Source organism: Austrofundulus limnaeus, unplaced genomic scaffold, assembly GCF_001266775.1.
Source record: "Austrofundulus limnaeus strain Quisiro unplaced genomic scaffold, Austrofundulus_limnaeus-1.0 Scaffold0, whole genome shotgun sequence".
In the NCBI taxonomy this organism is placed as follows: domain Eukaryota; kingdom Metazoa; phylum Chordata; class Actinopteri; order Cyprinodontiformes; family Rivulidae; genus Austrofundulus; species Austrofundulus limnaeus.
The window spans coordinates 4,981,936-5,004,671 of record NW_013952402.1 but is presented as its reverse complement, the minus strand read 5'-3'; the positions used below and the strand labels follow the sequence as shown (position 1 = coordinate 5,004,671).

At 39.2% G+C, this 22,736-nt stretch overlaps 1 protein-coding gene across 1 annotated transcript; it reads right to left on the bottom strand.

Moving 5' to 3' along the window:
* Positions 1-76: 76 nt before the first annotated feature.
* Positions 77-21,627, bottom strand: zgc:154058 (Transmembrane protein 150A-like; the record flags this gene model as incomplete). The annotated part of the gene is given in 7 exon segments (XM_014026569.1): positions 77-2,632; positions 3,234-3,411; positions 7,683-7,810; positions 13,479-13,546; positions 14,966-15,052; positions 15,487-15,534; positions 21,408-21,627. Coding segments are annotated over 7 exon segments (837 nt in total). The 3' UTR covers positions 77-2,369.
* Positions 21,628-22,736: the final 1,109 nt, after the last annotated feature.

Genomic DNA, 22,736 nt, shown 5'->3' with positions numbered 1-22,736 from the left:
AATATAAAATGTTGAGGAAAAAATGGCTGTTTTTATAAAAGTAGAACAACCAGTTTGTACACAAATAAGCAAAGCACCCATTCAATTCTTTATTTTTTTATTATAGAACATTAGAACGTATAGTCTGCATACAATCATTTGACTTTGCATCAAAACAGCAGAATTTACAACCTACACCTGTTTGGTTATCACTATAAAACATAAGGCACAATAAGCATTTTTTGCAATTAAAACATAACAAATTTGGCATAAATGTCCCAAAAACTGACCTTTTTTTTTTTTGATTGATTTACAGCTGCTGGTTAGTTTGTCTAAATGCTCTTATTGATGCGCTGATTGCATGAAGCTGAAGTTTTTGCAAGCGTTTCACTATGTTTGCATGAGCAGCACAAGGAATTTTATAAGCTGTTATTACAGGATTTTTTTTTTTTGATATCACAACTAAAATCAGTCCTACAAGTGAAAAAGCTGATGCATCTACACTACACAAAAAGAACAGGCGATTTCTTCCTGGTTTGAATTAAAAATACAGCTGGTGTTGAACAAGTTTCCTGAGTGCAAAGATCAAAAAGACATAAGAGGTCATAAGATACTGACGTGAAATAAGGACTGGAATCTTGACTAGTGTTTTATGAGACATTAAAAAATATCAAATGAAGTGCTTTTAGTAAACACTGAGAAATGACAAAAAGTTTCTTGTCGGAGCAGCACAGGAAGCACCATCACATGGCTTAACGTTCTGAATATACTGACCTTTTAGGAGAATAAGTTTTGTGAAAGTAGTGTACGGAGGAATGACTTAAAGCACTGAACTGAAATGAAGAATTGGAACTGTGCGCACGAAAGAATGAGCAACTTCAACAAAAAACTTCATGTGAAACGAACTTCAGTGTAAAATCGGATTTTAAAGCTTGCATTGAGGCTGTTTGACCAGCAGAGGGCGGCAGGCCATCAGAGCTGCTGCCGTTTCTGCCTCAAACTTTTGCTCCACCTTGTTGACAAGTTTACATCCAGCTTTAGTACATGTCAAACCTTCAGGAACAAATTGTGTAACGGGATATTAAAAGTTCCCTTGCACTTAAAACTCTGGCAACCCTCGGCCCAAAAACATGTGGCACAATGGGAATTAAGGGAGTGGTGACAACACAAACTTTGTTTTTTCCCCAACAACTAACAACATTTCTCTCCGTTTGTATTCCTGGTAACATTATGATCCTACGCCTCATCTTATTGCTTTAAAACAGTAGATAATAAAGCCAAAGAGATGAGAAGATGATGGTATGAAAGCTTTTTTGTGATGAAGCACAGACAAACTAGTACTTGGCACAAAATAAAGAAGTCTCAAGTCATGTCTTCGGTTACAGTCTCAGCTCCATGTGCAGAACACTTGGTAGTTTTCAGGGCTTTAAAAAGAAAACAAGCAGCTAAACCAAGAAGCACTCGTCCCTAAACTCAATAAAGCCGGCGCCCTGGCTTGAATTGGCTTGTTTGGCCTCTTATTCTGCCACACACAGGAAGTTAAAGCCAATATCACTTTAGGGTCAACATCAGTCTTGTGTTGTTTCTTACGCTAAGCAGGAAAAACACTTTTTTTTCTTTCCAGCATTGGATCTTACAGTTAACCTTTAAAAGGCACCCGGTGTATACTCTGTATACTGTTAGAAATAAATACGACAAGAATATCACGCATTACGAGCATTCTGGGTAACTTCGGGAAACATTGCAGATGTGAAGCTACAGGCCAAAAATAAACAGCACATACTGGATTCTGATTATAAAATACACCCAGTGGAGCACCAAAGAGCCACCATTGTATCTTCATTTTCACAAGAAAAAGTAATAATTTCGCCTTGGTCGGTCGACTCCTGAGTAACATTCTGGATTCATTCAGTCCCCTGATCTTTGGCTTGAAGGCAGATAAGATGTCACGAGTAGTTGGGATGTTATTTTCGACTGGATATTGCTTAACTGAGGTGTAGCTGATTGTTAAATGCCAAACATTGGCCTGTTTTTGTTGTTGTTTCTGTATCTCTACTGTAATACTGTCAGCTGGGCTGTCCAGCAGCCTCACCTCTGTGCAGACAAAAAAAAGCATCAACGCCACAATCCGTGCCAGTCCAGAACATCAAGGGATGAAGAACAAAATACTCCTCTGATGCTGGTCACTGACGTCACGACTCAGTCTGTAGATTTGGTGTCACGCTTGGTTAGTGTGCAAAATGCAAGCAAGTTTTTTTTTCTTTTTAAGACACAAATCCTGCTGTGAACAGCTGCTGCACCGGCCCGTCCGTTACTCAAAGGTGTCGAATAATTAAACTCATTCAACATCCAGAGTTGGAGAGAATTAAAGCTGAAGAAGCGGCAGATCCTTACAGTATGGACATGCTTTCGGGTTGGTGCAGGTGTGGCTGCGAGTGTTGAACAAGTCCACCGAGAGCGTCCACTTTATGTTCTCTCCCAGCAAGTCCGCGGGACCCGCCTCGGGCCAGCACTGCCATGGTGTCGCCCGACATGCTGGCAAACTCAAAGGCAAACGTCCCGTAAAACAGCATGATGATGACGCAGAACACCCACTCGAAGATGGCCGAGGCGTGCTGCAGGGCGAAGCTCTCCTGGCAGAAAAACACGCCGCCTGAAAACCACGGTTAAGGAAAGCAGCTTGAAGTCTCGGTGCAAACACAAAAACCTCCTGGTGTTTTTGTCTGGATTTCACAAAGAAAATTTATCTTCACAACAATGTCGCAGCTGCAATCAGGAGTTTACATACACTCATCGTGGGCATAAATGTCATATTAATATTAATGAGCTTTTCTTAGACCGAAGTGGAATGATTAAACAACATAACATTTAAACAATTTGTAGAATATCTAGAATCGTTGAGAATGAAGCAGAGAAGCTTGTTGGTGGCTGCAAAAAGTGTGTGCAACTTACTAAGAATCATTAAGTCAAACATTAGTAGGGTGTATGTACAGTATATATGGATGTTTGTAATCGCAATTCTTGTTTTCTAAAAACCGTTGAAGTCGTATGTAAATTATTCCACCCTGACGAAAAAAAAATCATTTAAAGTCCCACACATATTTGTACTCATGATGATGAATGCAAACTACTAACCACAGAGCATATCTGCCTGATTGCACATCTTGTATTGATCCCATTACAAAAACACTGCAGGAAACACTTTAACCTCCCCCTAAAATAAACAAACTACTGCCAGCTGCTTAAGAGGATACTGAGCACCAAGGCTACGAAGGCCAGCAGGGTCATGCAGAGCCGGAGGTGGGCCGCGTAGTACTCCCCCTGGGTCTTAGCCAGTCGGTAGGTCAGCGCCGACTGCAGGCACACAAACAGCATACTGGTGGGGAAGGCGATGCCCGCTCCGACATAGTGGAGAACTTTGGCATTATCCACCTGTCAGGTGAGGAGGATAAGACGGTGTTACGGCATGGTAAAAATCATGACACCTGGTCAGATCATACAGAGTTGTGATTATACTCAGTAACAAAACTGAAAAAGAGAACAAGAGTACACAGTACACAAAACACCCATCTGTCTTGATCAGAGTTCTCAAAATCTAAAAATCAAATTCTCTCACAGCAATCCTGACTGCATGTGTCTATTATTATTATACATGACAGTGAAAATTGAACGTGAAAGCTCGGTTTTATTGATAATGACGTCCATGTTCTAACAAACATAGGAACCTGAAACTGCAGCTATCAGTTACAATGTGAACTTACTTGTTGATGACAACCAGCCGATCCAAACCATTTTATGATCATAGTAGTAGATTTCATTGGAGGAAGTGGTTTACTAAAAACTACATTTATAGAGATTTTTGGACAACTTCCTGTGTCATGTCGTATTGATGGACAGATAGGTACAATCTAAGGAACAAAGGGTTTGAGTTTTCTGATGTCAAGCTGGAGCAGAGTCCAGGTTTTAACAAAGGGGTCACACAGATGGACATCATCTTAACATAATGCGTTCAATTTTAGGATGGGTGTATAAAAACATTCTAAAAGGCCAGCAGCAAAAACACAACCTCCTATTACTCTGCCGGTTACAATAAGAAACAATACACAAAAGAGCAGCTCAGGAGCATGTGACCACAGCTCACACTGAAGGGTCCCACGCACAGACCTCCGACGTACCGATCAGAACAGATAAGCAATTCAATGAAGCATTAGCGGGAATTTTACAACCCTCCTAATTTAGGCGGATGAAAAGAGAATAGCTTTTCCTGCCCAGCGCCTGAAGATTAAAGGATATGTGGAGTAACTACGTCCCACTGCTCCACAAACTGTAATTCCAGGGGCTCATTAGTACAACAGCTGAGAAGTTACCAAGTTTTACGTCCAAAGCCATTTTTGTCTGCTGACCCGGCTAGTGCATACTGAACATTCTTGTGCCGTAGTCAAATCCCTGAGGTAACAAAGTTACATTTCTAGATAAGTCGAAGTAAAAAGTACGGATTATCAATCTGCACGTAAAACCCAAAACTTTAATTTTTAGTTTAAATGACATTCACCAATATCAGGAGGATTTAAAAATAACTGATCAGTCTGAGCTCTACTGATGGATTATTTGTGTTTCCTAATAAACCAGAGTCATTGCATGCTGGCTCAGTGATGTGTTTAAAGTGCCATGGAAATGTTTCATTCTCTATTTTATGCAGCTTTTCATTTGTAGACACACACAATGGAAGGTGGAGAGAGAGAAATGGGTTGAAACGCTGACACAAATATAAAAAAGAATGGTAAAACTGATGTGTCGTGAAAGAATAGATGCTCACAAAAAAATTCAAATTATTCCTGAAGTTTTAACTTAAGCAGAGCGACATTCAAGAATCTCCGTGAAGCAGTAATGTGCTTCTTTTTCCAAATCATCAGATTCCCTTACAGGAAAGGTCCTGGTGGCCAGACTTACTGATGTGCTGCCAGCGTCTTACATAACACACGTGTACAAACTGAAGTCGTTTAGAAAAGAGTTTCAGTTTGTTTATCTGATGTTTTCATTCACTTTGATCTGATGGATTTAGGTTTAGTTTAGAAGACATGTTTTGCTTTAGCTTGTTGGCAATAGCTGACAATAGAAATATGTTTCTAAGATCTCAGATTTGCTTCATTTTTTAAAGGAGTCTGTTGTTGTTTTTTTTTTAAGGTAATTTATGCATTTCACTTTTGTATGCATCCCTTCCCGGACTGTAGGAAAACGAAATCTGAGAACGGGCAGCAAGGATCAGGGTGGCGATTGGTTGCAGAGGGTCCTGTTCTGCATACACCCAGTCTGCCCAGCTCCTCTCCTTGCACGGCCAAACTTGATGATTCACTTCCCCCTGGCTCTTTGCGTAGATTCCTCCCAGTTGTGCAGCACTGAGGCCGTGCAGGAGAACCGGGAAAAAAGTAAAGATGAAACCGTTTGACTCTAATGCCATCTCCTACCTCTGCACATCTGTCCCACACCTGTATAACAATTCTTTATCCTCATTTCCGTGGAAACACTCTGAATCATTTCTTATTATTACTTTTTTTAGTTTAAGATTCGAGACGCTAGATTTTCTTGTAATCTTTAAAAGCACTTGAGTAATATTTCTAAAAGGTCCTACAAAATTTTTCCTCCAACGACTGCAGCTTTTGCTCAATCTGAGAAATACCAAAAATACTTTGAACGTAAATTATAAGCAAAGATAAAAACAGTAATTCAACCAAATACTTAAAAACACCCGAGTTTGGACTTATTATGAAGTTAAACCAGCATTCCTTAAAGGAAAGCACCATGCCTGCTGCAGTGCAAGGTTTAAATAGAAAATCTTTCATGATTGGTTTGCAGTCAGAGTACATGTTGGAGAGGACTCTCAGCTACTACCACACCAAATTTTAGCTCAATATCTGTAAAATTGACTGAGCTTTAGCCAGTTTTGTTTGTTATTAGTTAGCATCAGCGGCCATCTTGAATCAGGTTGACTCCAAAAACGAATTAATTGTAAATGCACATCAAAGCGTTTCTTCTTGAAAATTTCATCAAGATCTGTCAAGTGGCGGCACGGTGGCTCAGTTGGTAGAGCTGATGCCTCTCAGCAAGAAGGTCACCGGTTCAAATCCTGGTCCGGGGACCTTAGAGGTTGCATGTTCTCTCCGTGCATGCGTGGGTTCTCTCCGGGTACTCCGGCTTCCTCCCACAGACCAAAAACATGACTGTTAGGTTAATTGATAACTCTAAATTGTCCCTGGGTGTGAGTGAGAGAGTGAATGGTTGTTTGTCTCGTTTGTCTCTATATGTGGCCCTGTGATGGACTTGCAACCTGTCCAGGGTGTATCCCGCCCCTCGCACTGTGACTGCTGGATATGGGCACCAGTGACCCACGCGACCCTGAAAAGGAAAAAGYGTGTACAGAAAATGGATGGATGGATCTGTCAAGTGGTTTGAGATATTTTGCTAACACAGCAAATGAACACACACAGGCAATCACAATCAAGGCAAAACAAAAAGGATGAAAAAAAAATCTAATTTCACCAAATGTTCTTCTCAAAAACTCAAATATTCCATGGGTACAATCCAAGAAAAACACGTTTTAAATTGTTTTAAAAACTTTTAACTTAGATTTATTTTAGGATTAACAATAAAAATGTTTTAAAAAAATTGAGCCACATGAGTCATGAGTTCTTTCAGTTTTTCTCAGGAGCTGTCAGTTATTTCACAATCTCAAAAGCTGAAGGACAAAACCAGCAAGGCAAACAAACGACAACAAAAATGAAACCAAACTGTGTCTGTTTAATCTCTCAAGTCACTCCCTTAGTCCTCCACTTGTCAGAACAACACTTGGAGTCTTAACCACGAAGCCAAAGCATCTTTATTTAAATGAAATATTTCAATCAAAAGCATTTACTCGAGCTGGGCTTTCTTAAACAGTTACACCAAACCACAATTTATATAACCCCACATTTTACTCTGTTCTTAAACACTTTAAGATGAACTCATTTGCATTAAAGATGTATGCTTTGGAGCTCCCCGGTAATCGAAATCAGACCCCCAAAAATGTGACCGTGTAAACAGATTTCTGTCCCCTCAACACAATTAACACACAAACACACACACAGTCTAGGCGCACAGCCAGGGCTCCAAATATTTAAACGTCAAGAAATTCTTTCCCAGAAAAGTTGTGCATAGAAGGAAATCTGGTTGAGTTTCTGCACTTGAAGGTTTTAACATTTAAACTCACTGGAAAAAAGAACATTGCCGTGTTTTGTCTTTGAGAACAGAGAAAGAAATCAACAAACCTTGAAGATTTTCTACAAAATATGAAAGAAGAAAAAAGGAACTGAGCCAAAGAAACTCGTTATCACCTTTCGATAAGAGGATTCCACAGCTAAAAAAGCGAGCAGAAACAAACGGTGCAAGAACTTTGTGTTTGGCATTAACTTTTGGAGTCCTGATTCAAGATGGCCGTCATAAGTAATTACACTTAGAAAACAAAAATATGGTTTTAACGTTTAATTTTACAGATACTGAGTTAAAATTTGGTGTGGTAGTAGGTGAGAATCATTCCCAACATTTAGTCTGAGCATCAACTGATTTTAAAGATTGTATGAGGATCAGGGTTCCTCGTCATCTTTTATTATTATTTTTTTACCGTTATCATGAATGCACCTTAATCATTTCTTTTAATAATTTTTTCCCACCTGGAAGTTTCCCACCATGATGAGTCCAGCGGAACAGATCCAGCCTGTGGACAGACTCGCCATGTTGAGGACACAGTTTTGGTGCTTCTCAATAACGTGGGCGTAGCGCAGCAGCACGATCACCATAACTGCAGAAAGAAAAAAATAAATAAATCAAAACACAACAGCCACCTGGGTTAACACCATGCTACAATGCAACATCTATCCTGCTCGGAGAAAAATGTCCAGAGGAAAAGTCAGGGAAATCATCGTCTTGCTTGTTTTGGAAGAGCCTGGCTTCAATTTAGTGGTGGGTAAAAAAAAAATAATGATTGCATGAATTACTGGAAAGTTGAGATTTACAAGGAGACTTGTGTTGGATTAAATAAATAATGAGTAGGAAATGGCGGGAAAGTGGGCACTGAAATTTCTCTGCAGATGAAAAGCTGAATGGAATCAAAGTACAGTATGTGGGACAGATGAGAAACGATGTGCTAATGGAGTCTGACTGGCTCCATTGTTGGCGCTCGGAGGTGCTGACCCCTGCCTGGTTTGTCTTTGTTGGCTCTTTGTGACCACTGCTTGATGAGAGCTGACTGCTTTCGGTAAAAGCGGGAAACCGAAGACAAGTGGAAAAGAGGGAATTAAAGGAGACAAGGAGCCCCTTGTGGCTCGACCTGAAGCTTATACATCATGTCACAGACTAAACTGTTGAATTACACCTGTCATCTTCTTTATGTAAAAGCAGGCCTTAAGAAAGTCTAGACTTCCCCAGCTTTGTAAGACTTTGTCTTGACCAGTCATCATTTAGAAATGTTGTGGCTGTAAGTCAGCATCTGAATGAAAACACATTTCATAACTTGGCCACGACGTCTGTACAAACGATCAATTATTCACTCCGGCGTCACTCATGTGCAGCAGCTAAACAAATGATTTACTCACGTTTCAAACAATAAATGATTTTACTGCAAACACTAGAACAAATAATGTTTGGCCTTTTTGATCAGGAAAATGTCGACCAAGTTACAAATACAAAACTGGATGGAAAAGATAAGAAGACGGGACAAACCTGTGGGGTTAGAAACGTTAGCATTAGTCTCCAGAAAAAGTTCAGCTTTACTAAAACTTTAATGCTCGAGTCTTCAAGCCTGTTTACTAATCCAGGAGCAGAGTTTATAATTCCAAAGGAACTGTTTGCAAACCTGAGAATGCAGTTTATATCAACTTAGGACACAATTTATTAACTGAGAGGATTTCCTCATAGCTCAATTTTTGTCTCCGATGGTACAAGTAAAACATCTCACAGTAATTTACAACGTCGCATTTACATTGGTACACATTTTAGGTGAAATAAGTGGATACAGAATAATGAATTATTGCAACCTGTTTCTATATGTAATGTTTTCTTTTACAACTGAAAGCTGTTAGAATGTGCAATATATAAATAGGAAACTAAAAAAATGTTATGTACAAAGCATCTTGGTGAAACTAATTTTCTTTAAATACTTTTTTTGTTTCTTTTTAAGACCTGTCATTCATTGTGTCTGAGTTTATGTGAGCTTCCCTCTGCTCTGCATGACGATCAATCTCAGAAAAGTGATTTCAGCTCCAATCGTGGAAAAAAAAACTGCAACTCCGGGCTCGGAAACAATCCTGACGTTTCGTTCCAGCAATTTTTTATAATGAAGAACATACTGTATTGCTGAGGGAAGTGCAGTTTATTTTAATAAATTATAGTAGGTAAGTCTCCATGAAGTGGACTGGATGTTTTATTGATTTATTTTGTTTTATCTTTTGATATTGTAAGATTTTCTTCTTCCCATCGTAACAAATGGGCATGTTTAAACTTGATTAGATTTGTCAATTACAGTATGATAAAAGCTGAGCCTGACGGATAAAGATAATAAACGTTTTCAATTTCCCCTCATGGGTAAAACTATTGTTTTTCCCCACTTATCTTTTATTTTGACTGAGTACGCCAAAAGCACATCTGAATGGGCTATTTTATATTTTTCATTGAGGGTACACGCAGTGCTCCACAACCAGCAGTTTATGATGAGTAAGCAGTGAAGCTGACCTCCACCTGGCCTCAGAAAGTCAGAAGCGCCTGCTTCCTGTCAGCACAACAACAGGAATATTTCACATAAACACGACACGCCAACACTTCACTACCTTCATTAACCTTTTACAGCTGCCCTCTCCAGCTATTACTCCTGCACCCTGAAGTCAGGAAGCCCCGGCAGGAAGTGCAGTTCTGCTACAAACACGGTTGCATACACAAACGAACTGTTCCATGTAAAGTTGTGTTTCAGTGAGGTGTATATAAATATAATGTTGCAAGAACAGTTACAAAAACTAGCATCTACGTACGTGCTTGTTTCTGCAGAAAGCCACAACTTACTCCCCTGCTATTTCCCCAAAAGGGGATTTTTGTTTTTACTCAAACGTGCAATTTCTCCACACACAGGAGTATGCAGAAAAAAGAATACAAGCATTTTTTAAACACTGGATCAGAAATTAAACAGGTAGGATTAACAGGAGGTGATTCTGTGATTCTCCTGGCTGGAGGCTGCTCTCAGCTGCAGGACTGCTTTGCAAACACTGACTGCTATGGCTTCACTGACTCCACCCTATGCTATGTCAGAACATCTGGATTTACCTAAACCAGAAGCCCTGGATGACTGGCTAAGTCCAGGCACTCCCGGCTCCACCTCTGCTTACAAGAAGAAGCTGCTGAGAAAATAACTGGTTGTCCCCTCGACAATAATGCCAGCAGCTGCTTTCTCTCCCGGGCAAAGAGGATCTTTAAAGACCACCTTCATCCTGGTCACCACCTGCTCAGCCTGCTGTCCTCCGACAGAAGGTTCAAAAGCATTGAGTTGCACCAACAGACTCTTTCTTCCCATGGGCCATGCAGACTCTGAACACCAGCCAAACATCCTAAGTGCAATAACTACTTATATTATTCATTTTGTCTCTATATATTCTGTATATAATGCATATACTGTATGTCTTTCTATGTTCAATTTCTTTGTACAGGCTTATGCAATAACAATAAAGACTATTCTATCCCATCATTCCAGATTCATGTGAGCCTGACCCAAAGCCAACTGTAGCTGGCACATTCTTCCAAGGAAAGCATAAATCAAATGGCTAACAAGCTAAGCTGTTGTAGCACTGCATACCACACCGCCGTGGCCTACTACTGTAGAGACTTAACGACTTGCTTTACGACCAGTATTAACATAATCCCATGTACAGACTAATTAAATGTGGAATACAAATGAAGAGAAAATCAGCTGTTTATGTAACCAAAAAAACCTGAAGACAATTCAAACCATTAGCAGTGATAATTACTGATCCAGTTAATACTCGTGGATCCTATTAGACTTAAATTAATCTGAGACTAAGAAGTGCAGCTGAAAAACGTTGTGGATCAGAGGTTTTAAGATGATCTGCAAAAAAATGATCGCACATCTTTGCAAGGCTCCATGATGATTGATCAATTTTAGCTTAATCAGATACAAGAAGACTCTTCTGTTTCTTAACCGTCTCACATGGTGGATTTAAAAAAAATAGGGGTTCTGTACAAAGACTGGTTGTTTAAGCTGACGTTGGGTAAATATTAGTGCACGGTGCGGACAGGATTCCAGTCCATCACATCTCCGTCTACAATCATTTATCCCTCAAGGATTTAGAATAACAATTTTCCCACAAATTTCAATAATTTTAACACAACAATTCATATGACTGTGCCAAGCACTTACCTAATTTAACAGTCAGCATTTTACTTGTTGCAGTTAAATTTCACTACTCTGATAAGTAGTGAAACCCAGGAAAAAGCTAATCTTTTACATCACTGTGGCTGCAGTTGCTGCTGTTTGAGACAAGAAGTTGCACAATCAACTGTAGGTGCTTCTGAAGTTACTGTTTTACCTTCATATTAAACTAACAAGTTGCATTATGTTGAAAAAACTGAAGAAGAGAAATGAAATGAAATTTATTTGAACATGATACAATATAAAAATAAAATAGTGCACAGTAACAAGAAGTGCAAAAAAAAGAAAAAAGAAGGAAAAAATACAGATTTTTGTTTCAGTTAACATATCATGCTCAAAATGGGGTAGGAAGAAGTAAGAACTTGGAGAGAAACAAAGAGCTGAAGCTCTGGTACACCTAAATAAATAAAAAAAAATTAAAATAAAACAATTTCTGTACTTTTAGCTTAGGTTTTATTTGAACCTTACTGGCCATTTATTTTATTTTAATTCAGTGTTTCTGGATGCGTTTATTTGAAAGTAAACTTTTTGTTTATGTAATGATTTTGTACTCCTCTAATTTTATTGTGTTGACTTTTTATTGATATTATTCATATCATGTTCCCTGTCTGGAATCAGGGTAGTAGACATCATGGTTTATTTAACACCCCTGCTGTGAGTTTGTTTATTTTTCTGACCACAAGAGTTTAAACTTTGGCAAAAACTGATAAAAGTTACTGTGTTCAACCTAGTTAGCTTGCTGGTAAAATTTTTTTAACATGTTTATAGACAAATACTTGGCGCATTGTTGACTTTTTACCCACTTCTGATGGTCTATGAACAAATTCACACTGCTATTACTCTGTTTGCTCATATCTACTGGTAACGGCAGTTTTCTGTCCATTAGAGGGTCTTCACTTTTAACTCACCTCTACTTTGAACTTCTAAGGTTCATGAGTTTACAAAATATTTCTGTTGCTTTCAAAAAGGAAATTATATGAGGAACCTGTGAAGTTTGCTGAGAATGTTTACCAGTATCTATGTGTAACAGAAGTGGAAGTAATCCTACCCGACATTCTCATGGTTATAATGCATATTGTCATAATAGCAAGCAAAGATGGTGTAACGTAAAGCAATGACAGGCTTATATTCAGGCTTATTCTGACACGAACCTTGATCAAAGTTGAGCAACGCTGGATAATGTGGTTCAGTGCTGTTTAGTTACCACATAACTTCATGCCACATTAATATATCAGGTATTAATGTTAAGTGTGAACTCAGCCTGCTCCGTCTTGTATAGCACTGAGAACATAATGTACACATGGACCATGACAGACTCATTGAACTGGACTAACACGCTGGTCTCACACGGCTGCTTGTGCAGACTTCACGCTGAGATGTAGCAGTCTTTGGCACGCCACGCAAGATTTATCCAAACACATAAAAGCGTCTGCATGCTAACAATGACTACAGTTTGCATAAAACATACAAAACAGCCTACAATGGTTCCAACGTAAGTAATGGCTAAACCAGCATGTCCGTGCGTGCGCACACACACACACACACACACACACACACACACACACACACACACACACACACAGAAAACAAGTCCGAACCACAGCTGGGAAACATTAACTAGATCATGGAAGCCAGAACCAGAAGCGAGTGCTGGGCAACAGGACGTGTAGCCTCACAGAAGACAAGCAGAGCAGCGTGAGAGCTCATTCTCATCTGGTATATCACGCCAGTTTTTTTTTTCCTTCTTAATTCAAAGAAATACAAACTCATTCTAAATTATGCATTCGTGCACATTTTTGTATTATAAACACTTTGGACAAAAAAAAAACAACACGCTTTTATTCGGGCTGATTCACATTCAAGGATGCAAAGCAAGGTGCATTTTTTAATTCAGTTCAAAAAATGTATTCATTTACTTAAAAAATGACTATACAATAGGAAAAGAAAATACACAAATCAAAAATGTAAATAAAATGAAATGAAAGGTAGCAGAAGAAGAATAAATCTTATAATGTCTGTCTTTTTTACTATGACTTACCCATAAATGAGCCAGTGCTGCAGATGAGGCTGAAGAAGCAGCTCTCAGGTGGAAGAGTCCCACATTTACTACAAGACAAGAAATAAACCTAATAAATATTATTAATCAGCACGTGCACGCTACACACCACTATTTCCAGCTTTCTTTGGAACAGTTTGAGTTTAGCTTGTGCAGGACAACTGGAGAGCCTTGATCTGTCACGTCCCGCTGTCAAGACTTTGACTTTTCACCCACCGCACACGGCTTCTCTTCTAGGAATGGGAAATGTTTGTACAACAGGAAGCCAGGAGGCAATCTAAACTTGGAGTCTCTGAACTGAGCTGAAAATCAAAGCCTCCTCTGCAGAGTCACACATTCTTTAATATGTGAATTAAAACGTACAATTCATTACACTAATAAGCACACTTACTGTGCTTTTTTTCCTGTTTATCAAGAACAGCTGAATGAATTTCCACTGCATGCTTTGATGTGTTCCAATTAGTGCTGTACCAAACGATTATTTTCTAATCGATTAATCTAACGATTATTTTGTCGATTAATCGATTATTCTAACAACAAATCTATAAGTTATTCTGATGTGAGTGCACTGGAAATTTAAAATGTTTTCATCAAATTAACAAGAACAGTTCTTTAATATTGTAATATTTTCTGTAATTGTAATATTATTGTAATTGTAATATTTTCATGAAAAACTCACCACTCTCATGCCAATACGGTCGCAATGATGCTTTTAGGTACCGAAATGGAATTGCAAGAACATTCACATGGTGGTTATGTAATACAGCGAATCGATAATAAAAAATCTGCGTCGACAAATTTACATAATCGACGTCATCGATTATTTCAACTAATCGGTGCAGCCCTACTTGTGACTCCACGGCCTACCCCAGTTACCACTACTGTGCCTGTGTGTCAAGGACAGAAAGGCAGATGTGGCAGTGGAAGGTGTCAAAGCAGTTTGGAGTGAAAAACAAAGTAAAGGACAAAAAAAAAGAAAACGATTAATTATTAAATTAGTCATCGATTATTTTAATAATTGATTAGTTGTCGATTAATCGATTAATTGGTGCAGCCCTAGTTCCGATTATCACATTAGGCTTAGATAATCGGGTTTTCATGCAAATCAGAGCGACAGCCATTGTTTGAAGTTAGAGGCTGAAAAAGTCAAAGATAAAATCAGAGGTGTCTTGATTTCCTCCCAAATAAAAGCCGACTCCTCCAAGAGAGTGTGTTTACACTGCTAAGTGAGTGCCTCTGAACTGCCACCGTGGCAGACACGACGGATCAGCCAAAAGCTATTTTCAGAAAGCACACACAGACGCTCACAGGAATATAGTCTCCTTCAGGCTCGTTCGCTTTTTTATAAACAGTGTGCAGGTCGTGTAAAACAATGGGACGGTTTTCCCGACATTAAATCAGCAGACACAAAAAAAAAAAAAAAAAAAACAGAAGAATGATAGCATTAGGTCCCTTAGGGTGGGAGTTACCTGATGAGAGGTACATTATCTAATGTGCAGCAAAAAGACGGACCACTCTGCAAATACAGCTCCTCCTCACATGATTGGTTGTACAACCTGCAGCATTAGAATACAAAGCAAATATGCATCAAAACACTATTATTATCTGTGTAATACTTTTTTTCAAGAATGATGCAAATAAATCTGGTCCAGGATTACTCTGATCCTGTTTCCTGTCTCAATCCTGACTGAGACATTCTATCAACAGATCTGTGTTCTCAAAAGTAGCACTGTGCAAAACTGCTCTGAACAACAAACAGCCAGTCTCAAAGTAAACAAATCACAGTTCAAAAATGCAAATTTTGCTATTTTGTTTCTCAAATGCGTACTTCTTAGCCGACCTGACACTACAATTTTCTAATGTAGAAAACTAGATCATTTTGTTTTGTAGAGAGAACAATATCACCCTGTTCTTGTTAGGCAGTGGCTGGTAAATGTGTCGAAATCATCAGATTTAGGAGACAAAATACAGAACAGATTAAACAACATACCAGTTGTTGACAGGACAGACATGCTGGTTGTACAGGGCCATGGCGTACCTAAAGTGAAGACAGAATCATTAATCAAAATGGAAGAGAATCAGTTAATACTTTTTTATTTAAAATATAAGAAAGTAACTCAGTATGTATCAATTTTTAAATAGGGTAATTGTTTTTTTTTTTGTTCAGAAAGTGCAATGTGAATGCTTAGTGCTGAATTAAATACACCCATCTTCTAAACGAGCTCAACGTTTCAATAAATAAATGGCTAAAATGACAAGCAGAGGTAGTTCGATTGTACATTTTGCACAGACTAAAGAGAAATAGAAAAACAACAGTGTGAATGACACTAAGAGTTGATTAATACAAATAAGCTGGGTTAAACAATTAGGTCTTTATTTGCTGATTTCTGTGGTGCAGTGAGCTGCTTGTGCATTTTTAAATGCACATCCATCTTTTAGGTAATTAATTGTAAAATAAAGGAAATCTGTGACATTAAAACTCTGCCAGTTTGACCTTCATCTTGACGGACCAGGTGACCAGACAGATGTTTGACAACTGAGTTCAAAGACTGGTTTGTTTTAAAGCTGCACAACTAACAGTGACTATCAGCTGAGGGAGTTTATTTAGTCAGGTTCACTGACCAGCTGCATCCTCAGAAGGTTCACTGACCAGCAGATCACAAGTTTGAAGCTTTATTAAGTCAGAGTCAAGAAGACCCTTACTGGGATTTGGTGATTGTTTTATAATGAATGTGGCATACTGTATTTATGTTTATTTTTCCACAGATGGATGAAATATTCAATTCTAAGTTGTTGCTTTTTTAAAGCAGATTTGTTGTATTTTTAAATTGATGATTTGAACCAGAACAGTCATTAGTTCAAATAAAATCAAAGACAGATATTGATTTTTACTAGTTTATTCCTGAATAGTTTGTCTATTATTCTATGCATTACTATAAGACAAACTTGGTTAAGCAGGTGTCGTAAAAAGACTCTTTCACTTACAAATCTAGGGAACATCTTCTTTTGTAAAATTAAATTGTGTTGAGGTCTGATCCTAATCTATTAATAATAATTTTCAGCTGCCTCAGTGACACAGGGCTGAACTATGGGTGCAGACTTGTTGCTCCCAGTGAAGTAACTTGTCTTGACTGACGCTTCCTTTAAGATAAAGCTGTCTTTAGGCTTTAACACGTGGCCGTTGATTATTTCACCTGCAGTTACGTGCATACCTGAGCTGTCTGGTTGCTTTGTCCATGCATGCCCTCATCTGCTGCAACAACATCCAAACCACAACACAGGAAAAATGTGCAACGTGTCTGCATATTAGACAATCTAAACTTGCAAAGTGAAACAATACTAGTTGAGGTTCACACGTCCTTTTACATACACCAAAAATAGGTGATTTAACTACAAATGTGATAAAAGAAATCTGAGCGATCAGTAAGACATAAATCTAAATCGGGTCTCCCGAGAAGACACACAGGAAGGAAATCCAATTGTCAATTTATCACCCTTTGCATTCATACACAGGGAAATAGTTAAAGATGTGTGTGTCTGTGTGTTTGTATGTGGGGGGGGGGGGGGGGGGGGGGGGGGGGCACTGATTGGTGTGCCTGATGGATAGAGCTTGATCAGAGGCAGACGGAGAGACAGTTTGTCCTGATTTGTGAAAGCAGACATAGTTCAGTGAGAGTGTAAGTGCCAATTAGGAATGTTTTTTGTGGTCATAGTATCCTCACCAATCAGTTTTTAGAAGACAGTGATACAGTCAATCAGAAACACACAGTGCCTACAAGTCACCAACAAACACACAGTTTTACACATAGACACACACAACAGCCGTTGCGCTCATTACCAATTACTGCTGTTATTTAGACACATTTAAAGCCAATTCGTGTGAACTAGCTTCTCTTAAAGAACCACCACAGAGAGGGATTTGTTTGTCGTTGACCCAGTCTATTTTTACACTTTTACAAACACTACACGTAATTTGTAAAATGTGCAAGTGGTTTTGGTCACTTTGTGAATCACTGCATGTTGTAAAATGTGTGACAAAACTAAGTGATGTGGCTGTCAGGAAGACGACAGTCGGATCTGAGCTCTGACGACACTGCAGAGATAAAAACAAAAACAAAATAAAGCCTTTTGTGTACTTCATGTAATGCATTTCACCTGCTCTGTTAGTTTTATCGTGCTATATCGCGATATGTCATGGTCTAAGTATGTGTTGGGGATGCCTCTCAGCTACTACCACATCAAGTTTGAGCTCAATATCTTCAGAAGTGATGGAGTGATGGTCAATTTTTGTGTTGGCTAATATATTTGCTGTCGTAACCATCTTGGATTGGATTTATTCTAAAAAGGTTTTCAATTATAGTCCTACATCCAATGATTATGTCATCAAGATTTCATTAAAATCTTTCCACTGGTCCATGAGATATTGTGCTAACAGACAAACACACATAGACATGGACAAAAGCATTATAATCTGTCTACAGCTTTCAGCACAGTGTGATAATAATCACGATGAAACAAGAAAACTAAAGTTTTTCTAGAAGTTCCTATAACTTTGGAGAAGCAGTTTGTTCGTACAGTGGGGAAAATAAGTATTTAGTCAGTCACCAATTGTGCAAGTTCTCCCACTTAAAAAGATGAGAGAGGCCTGTAATTGACATCATAGGTAGACCTCAACTATGAGAGACAAAATGTGAAAAAAATTTGAGAAAATCATTTTGTCTGACTTTTAAAGAATTTTTTTGCAAATAATGGTGGAAAATAAGTATTTGGTCACCTACAAACAAGCAAGATTTCTGGCTGTCACAGACCTGTAACTTCTTTTTTAATAGGCTCCTCTTTCCCCCACTCATTACCTGTATTAATGGCACCTGTTTGAAGTTGTTAACAGTATAAAAAGACACCTGCCCACAACCTCAAACAGTCACACTCCAAACTCCACTATGGTGAAGACGAAAGAGCTGTCGGAGGACACCATAAACCGAATTGTAGACCTGCACCAGGCTGGGAAGACTGAATCTGCAATAGGCAAGCAGCTTGGTGTGAAGAAATCTACTGTGGGAGCGATAATCAGAAAATGGAAGACATACAAGACCACTACTAATCTCCCTCGATCTGGGGCTCCACGCAAGATCTCAGCCCGTGGGGTCAAAATGATCACAAGAACGGTGAGGAAAAATCCCAGAACCACAAGGGGGATCTAGTGAATGACCTGCAGAAAGCTGGGACCAATGTTACAAAGGCTACCATCAGCAACACACTACGACGCCAGGGACTCAGATCTTGCAGTGCCAGACGTGTCCCCCTGCTTAAGCCAGTCCATATCCAGGCACGTCTGAAGTTTGCTAGAGAGCATTTGGATGTTCCAGAAGAGTATTGGGAGAATGTCATATGGTCAGATGAAACCAAAGTAGAACTATTTGGTAAAAACACAACTCGTCGTGTTTGGAGGAAAGTGAATGCGGAGTTGCATCCAAAGAACACCATACCAACTGTGAAGCATGGGGGTGGCAACTTCATGCTTTGGGGCTGTTTCTCTGCAAAGGGACCAGGACGACTGGTCCGTGTACATGAAAGAATGAATGGGGCCATGTATTGTGAGATTTTGGGTGCAAACCTCCTTCCATCAGCAAGGGCAATGAAGATGAAACGTGGCTGGGTCTTTCAGCATGACAATGATCCCAAGCACACTGCCAGGGCAACAAAGGAGTGGCTTCGTAAGAAACATTTCAAAGTCCTGGAGTGGCCTAGCCAGTCTCCCGATCTCAACCCCATCGAAAACCTTTGGAGGGAGTTGAAAGTCCGTGTTGCCCGCCGACAGCCCCAAAACATCACTGCTCTAGAGGAGATCTGCATGGAGGAATGGGCCAACATACCAGCAACAGTGTGTGCCAACCTTGTGAAGACTTACAGAAAACGTTTGACCTCTGTCATTGCCAACAAAGGATATACAACAAAGTATTGAGATGAACTTTTGTTATTGACCAAATACTTATTTTCCACCATTATTTGCAAAAAATTCTTTAAAAGTCAGACAAAAAGATTTTCTCAAATTTTTTTTCACATTTTGTCTCTCATAGTTGAGGTCTACCTATGATGTCAATTACAGGCCTCTCTCATCTTTTTAAGTGGGAGAACTTGCACAATTGGTGACTGACTAAATACTTATTTTCCCCACTGTATATTCAACGTTAAAGGCTAAAATAGCATCAATGTAGCTGTGAGATGACTCAAAATAAAGTTGTTCTGTTAAATAAATGTGGATAAATAAACAGCACCACGTGCTTGAAGGAAGCACAGTAATAATAGGTTTGTTTACATAATTAGCCTTCCATCAAAGCTCAGCAGCAGTTGTATAGTGTAATTGCATGCCTGCGAGCTGTATGAAAAAAAAAAAGACTGTGTGTGTGTGTGTGCGTGCGTGCGTGTGCGCGTTTTCCAAACAAGGAGTAGAGAGAAAGCTTTCAGTGGAAAAATCTGGTTTGCGCAGAGAAAATTCCCAAAAGATGAGCCAAAATAGCCTCGGGAAGAGGGCGGTGTTGAATAAACTATACGAGTGAAAATGGGAAGCGTATTGTTAATTATACTCGCATCTCAGCGCTGCAGCTGATTTGTTTCAAATATAGACTCATAAAGTTGTGCTGTCATTAAAAATTAAACCATTAAAAGGCAAACAAACGTAGCTCAGTCACGGTTCTTGGGTGGGCAGAAGCGTTTCTCAACACAGAGGTTGCAGGAACTCTAATTGGTCACCAGATGTTGAAGGAAAAATACCGCCTGAGAACCCCCTATTGCCCAACAATTTCCAGAATTTACCTACAAATAAGAGGAGTTAGGCAACATTTCACATATTTCAGCTTTCCAGTAGACTGGAAAACAACTGCAACGTGGGTTTTAAAGGACTGCCAGTACAATATTAGCATAGCTCCACCTGAAAAAGCTATAAAGTACAAAAAAATCCTATCTATGACAACACTAAATTTGAACTTTCAGATAATGATTCTGATGACTGAAACGGTTGCATTTGCAAACACAAACAAGCCATTTCTCAACAAGACTCACTGCTGATGTAACACAGATTGAAAACAGAACTCTATTTAAAATTGCGCCATATGTTTTTCTTTTTGCTCCTCAGGGATTATGTTCCCCCTCCTCAGAAAATGACAGAACTGGGGGAAGAGTTCATAAAACATAGTCCTTTTGTCCCCAAGTATCATTCAAATACTATTCAGCTGATGGCAAAGCTGCACTGTAAATATACATGTCTCACTTTTAAGAGGGAGATGAAAATCCCTGATCGTAATCCACGTGCCGATTGCCATGGCTCCAAGGAATTCAGGATAAATGTGCAGCAATGATCTGCTGAATTCTGGAGACAATGAGCTGTCTATTGGTTTTTGGTTTGGCTCACAGTTGGTAGAGCTGATGCCTCTCAGCAAGAAGGTCACCGGTTCAAAATCCCGGTCCGGGGACCTTTCTGGGTAGAGTTTGCATGTTCTCTCCGTGCATGCGTGGGTTCTCTCCGGGTACTCCGGCTTCCTCCCACAGACCAAAAACATGACTGTTAGGTTAATTGATAACTCTAAATTGTCCCTAGGTGCGAGTGAGAGAGTGAATGGTTGTTTGTCTCGTTTGTCTCTGTGTGTGGCCCTGTGATGGACTTGCGACCTGTCCAGGGTGTACCCCGCCCCTCGCACTGTGACTGCTGGAAATGGGCACCAGTGACCCACGCGACCCTGAAAAGGAAGAAGCGTGTACAGAAAATGGATGGATGGATGGATAATAAACTATATAAAGCTTAGTTTAAATTATTCGTAGCATTGCTAATTGCATTCTACGTGACCGGTAAGTTTTTAATCCTTATTTAAGACTTGAAAAAGTGAATTTTATTGTGGAAGAGATGTAAAAACTCACACAACCCAGATCCCAGTGATGCTCAGGACTGGGAGGCTGACAGGCAGGATCATCCAGAGAGACATCTTCCAGCAGCCTGAGCAGCTCCTTTCCTCCGATTTCTCTCTTTCCTCTTCGACCAGATATCCAACCGAGAAGCACAAACATCTAACTGATGGTGGCTGACATCTGCACTGCCACTGGTGGGTTCATTTTCTTCAGGACGGCTGGCAGATGTGCCCTTTCAGCTGGAGAAAGACAGTGGGTTAAAGGGTTAATGGAATAATCACATCCTTATCAAAAACTAATCACTATCACGGTAAACTAATCTTCCTTGTACTTTGAAATGTGATGAACACCAAAACATTACTTTTGTTTTCCTTATGGTTGATATATACTGTATTTAGCATATCATTTAAAACGCATTTTGTTTTATAATATTGAATTTTTAAATTTTGAAGCCCATTTTTCATTAGTTAATGCAATAAAAATTGAAACTTGGAGTTGTTTTCACGTTTCTACAAAGCGTAAAGGATAAATTTAGGACTGAGTACTCACCGTTCAGCCTCTTCTGGAGAGTTTTTGGCAAGTCTTTAGGAAACTTAACTTTGCACGCGCCGACGTGTCAACCGTTCACCGACCAAAAGCCCAACAAATAAATTTACTTTTTCTTTCTTCTATCTTCAGGAGGAGTCACTGGGTTTTCGTCGGTTGAGACCATTACCTTGTTGTTTTTAAAGTGCCTGGAAAAGAAATACTGCTCAGCCTCACGGTAAACTGTGCCATTGCATCCGTCGCTGCCACGACTAGACACGAGACTCCCGGCGTTTGGCCCCGCCTACATGAGGGCGGAGCACAACAACTGGGCGGAGTCTATCAGTAAATGCAGAAACTTGTTGATACTGCCTCCTGGAGTATGAACTTAAAAATGCTACTTTTGTAGTTGTCCTACTGGGTCAAAATTTCTGGTTTTGCAAATACTTTTCTAGATCTTAGAAGCTTGTGTAAAATTTAAATTGATCCCATTTTTTTTCTTAGTACAACTAGAGCAGGGGTTCTTAACAATTTTGACCTCAAGGCCCAATTTGTTGAACATAAATCGACACGAGGCCCAGTCAGACTTTACCACTGTATGGATCAAAATGATAATTATTCTAAATCTTGGTTTAATTTTTTATTGGATTTACATCATGACTAAACTATCATAACTAACATAAGTAAATTAAAAACACTTACAGTTTAAAAGTAAAACTGTCAAATAATCAGAAGACATGATTATGACAAACATTTTTTATATTGTAACCTGCCCATAACAATTATTTGAACAAATACAAAGGTCAGTCAACAAAC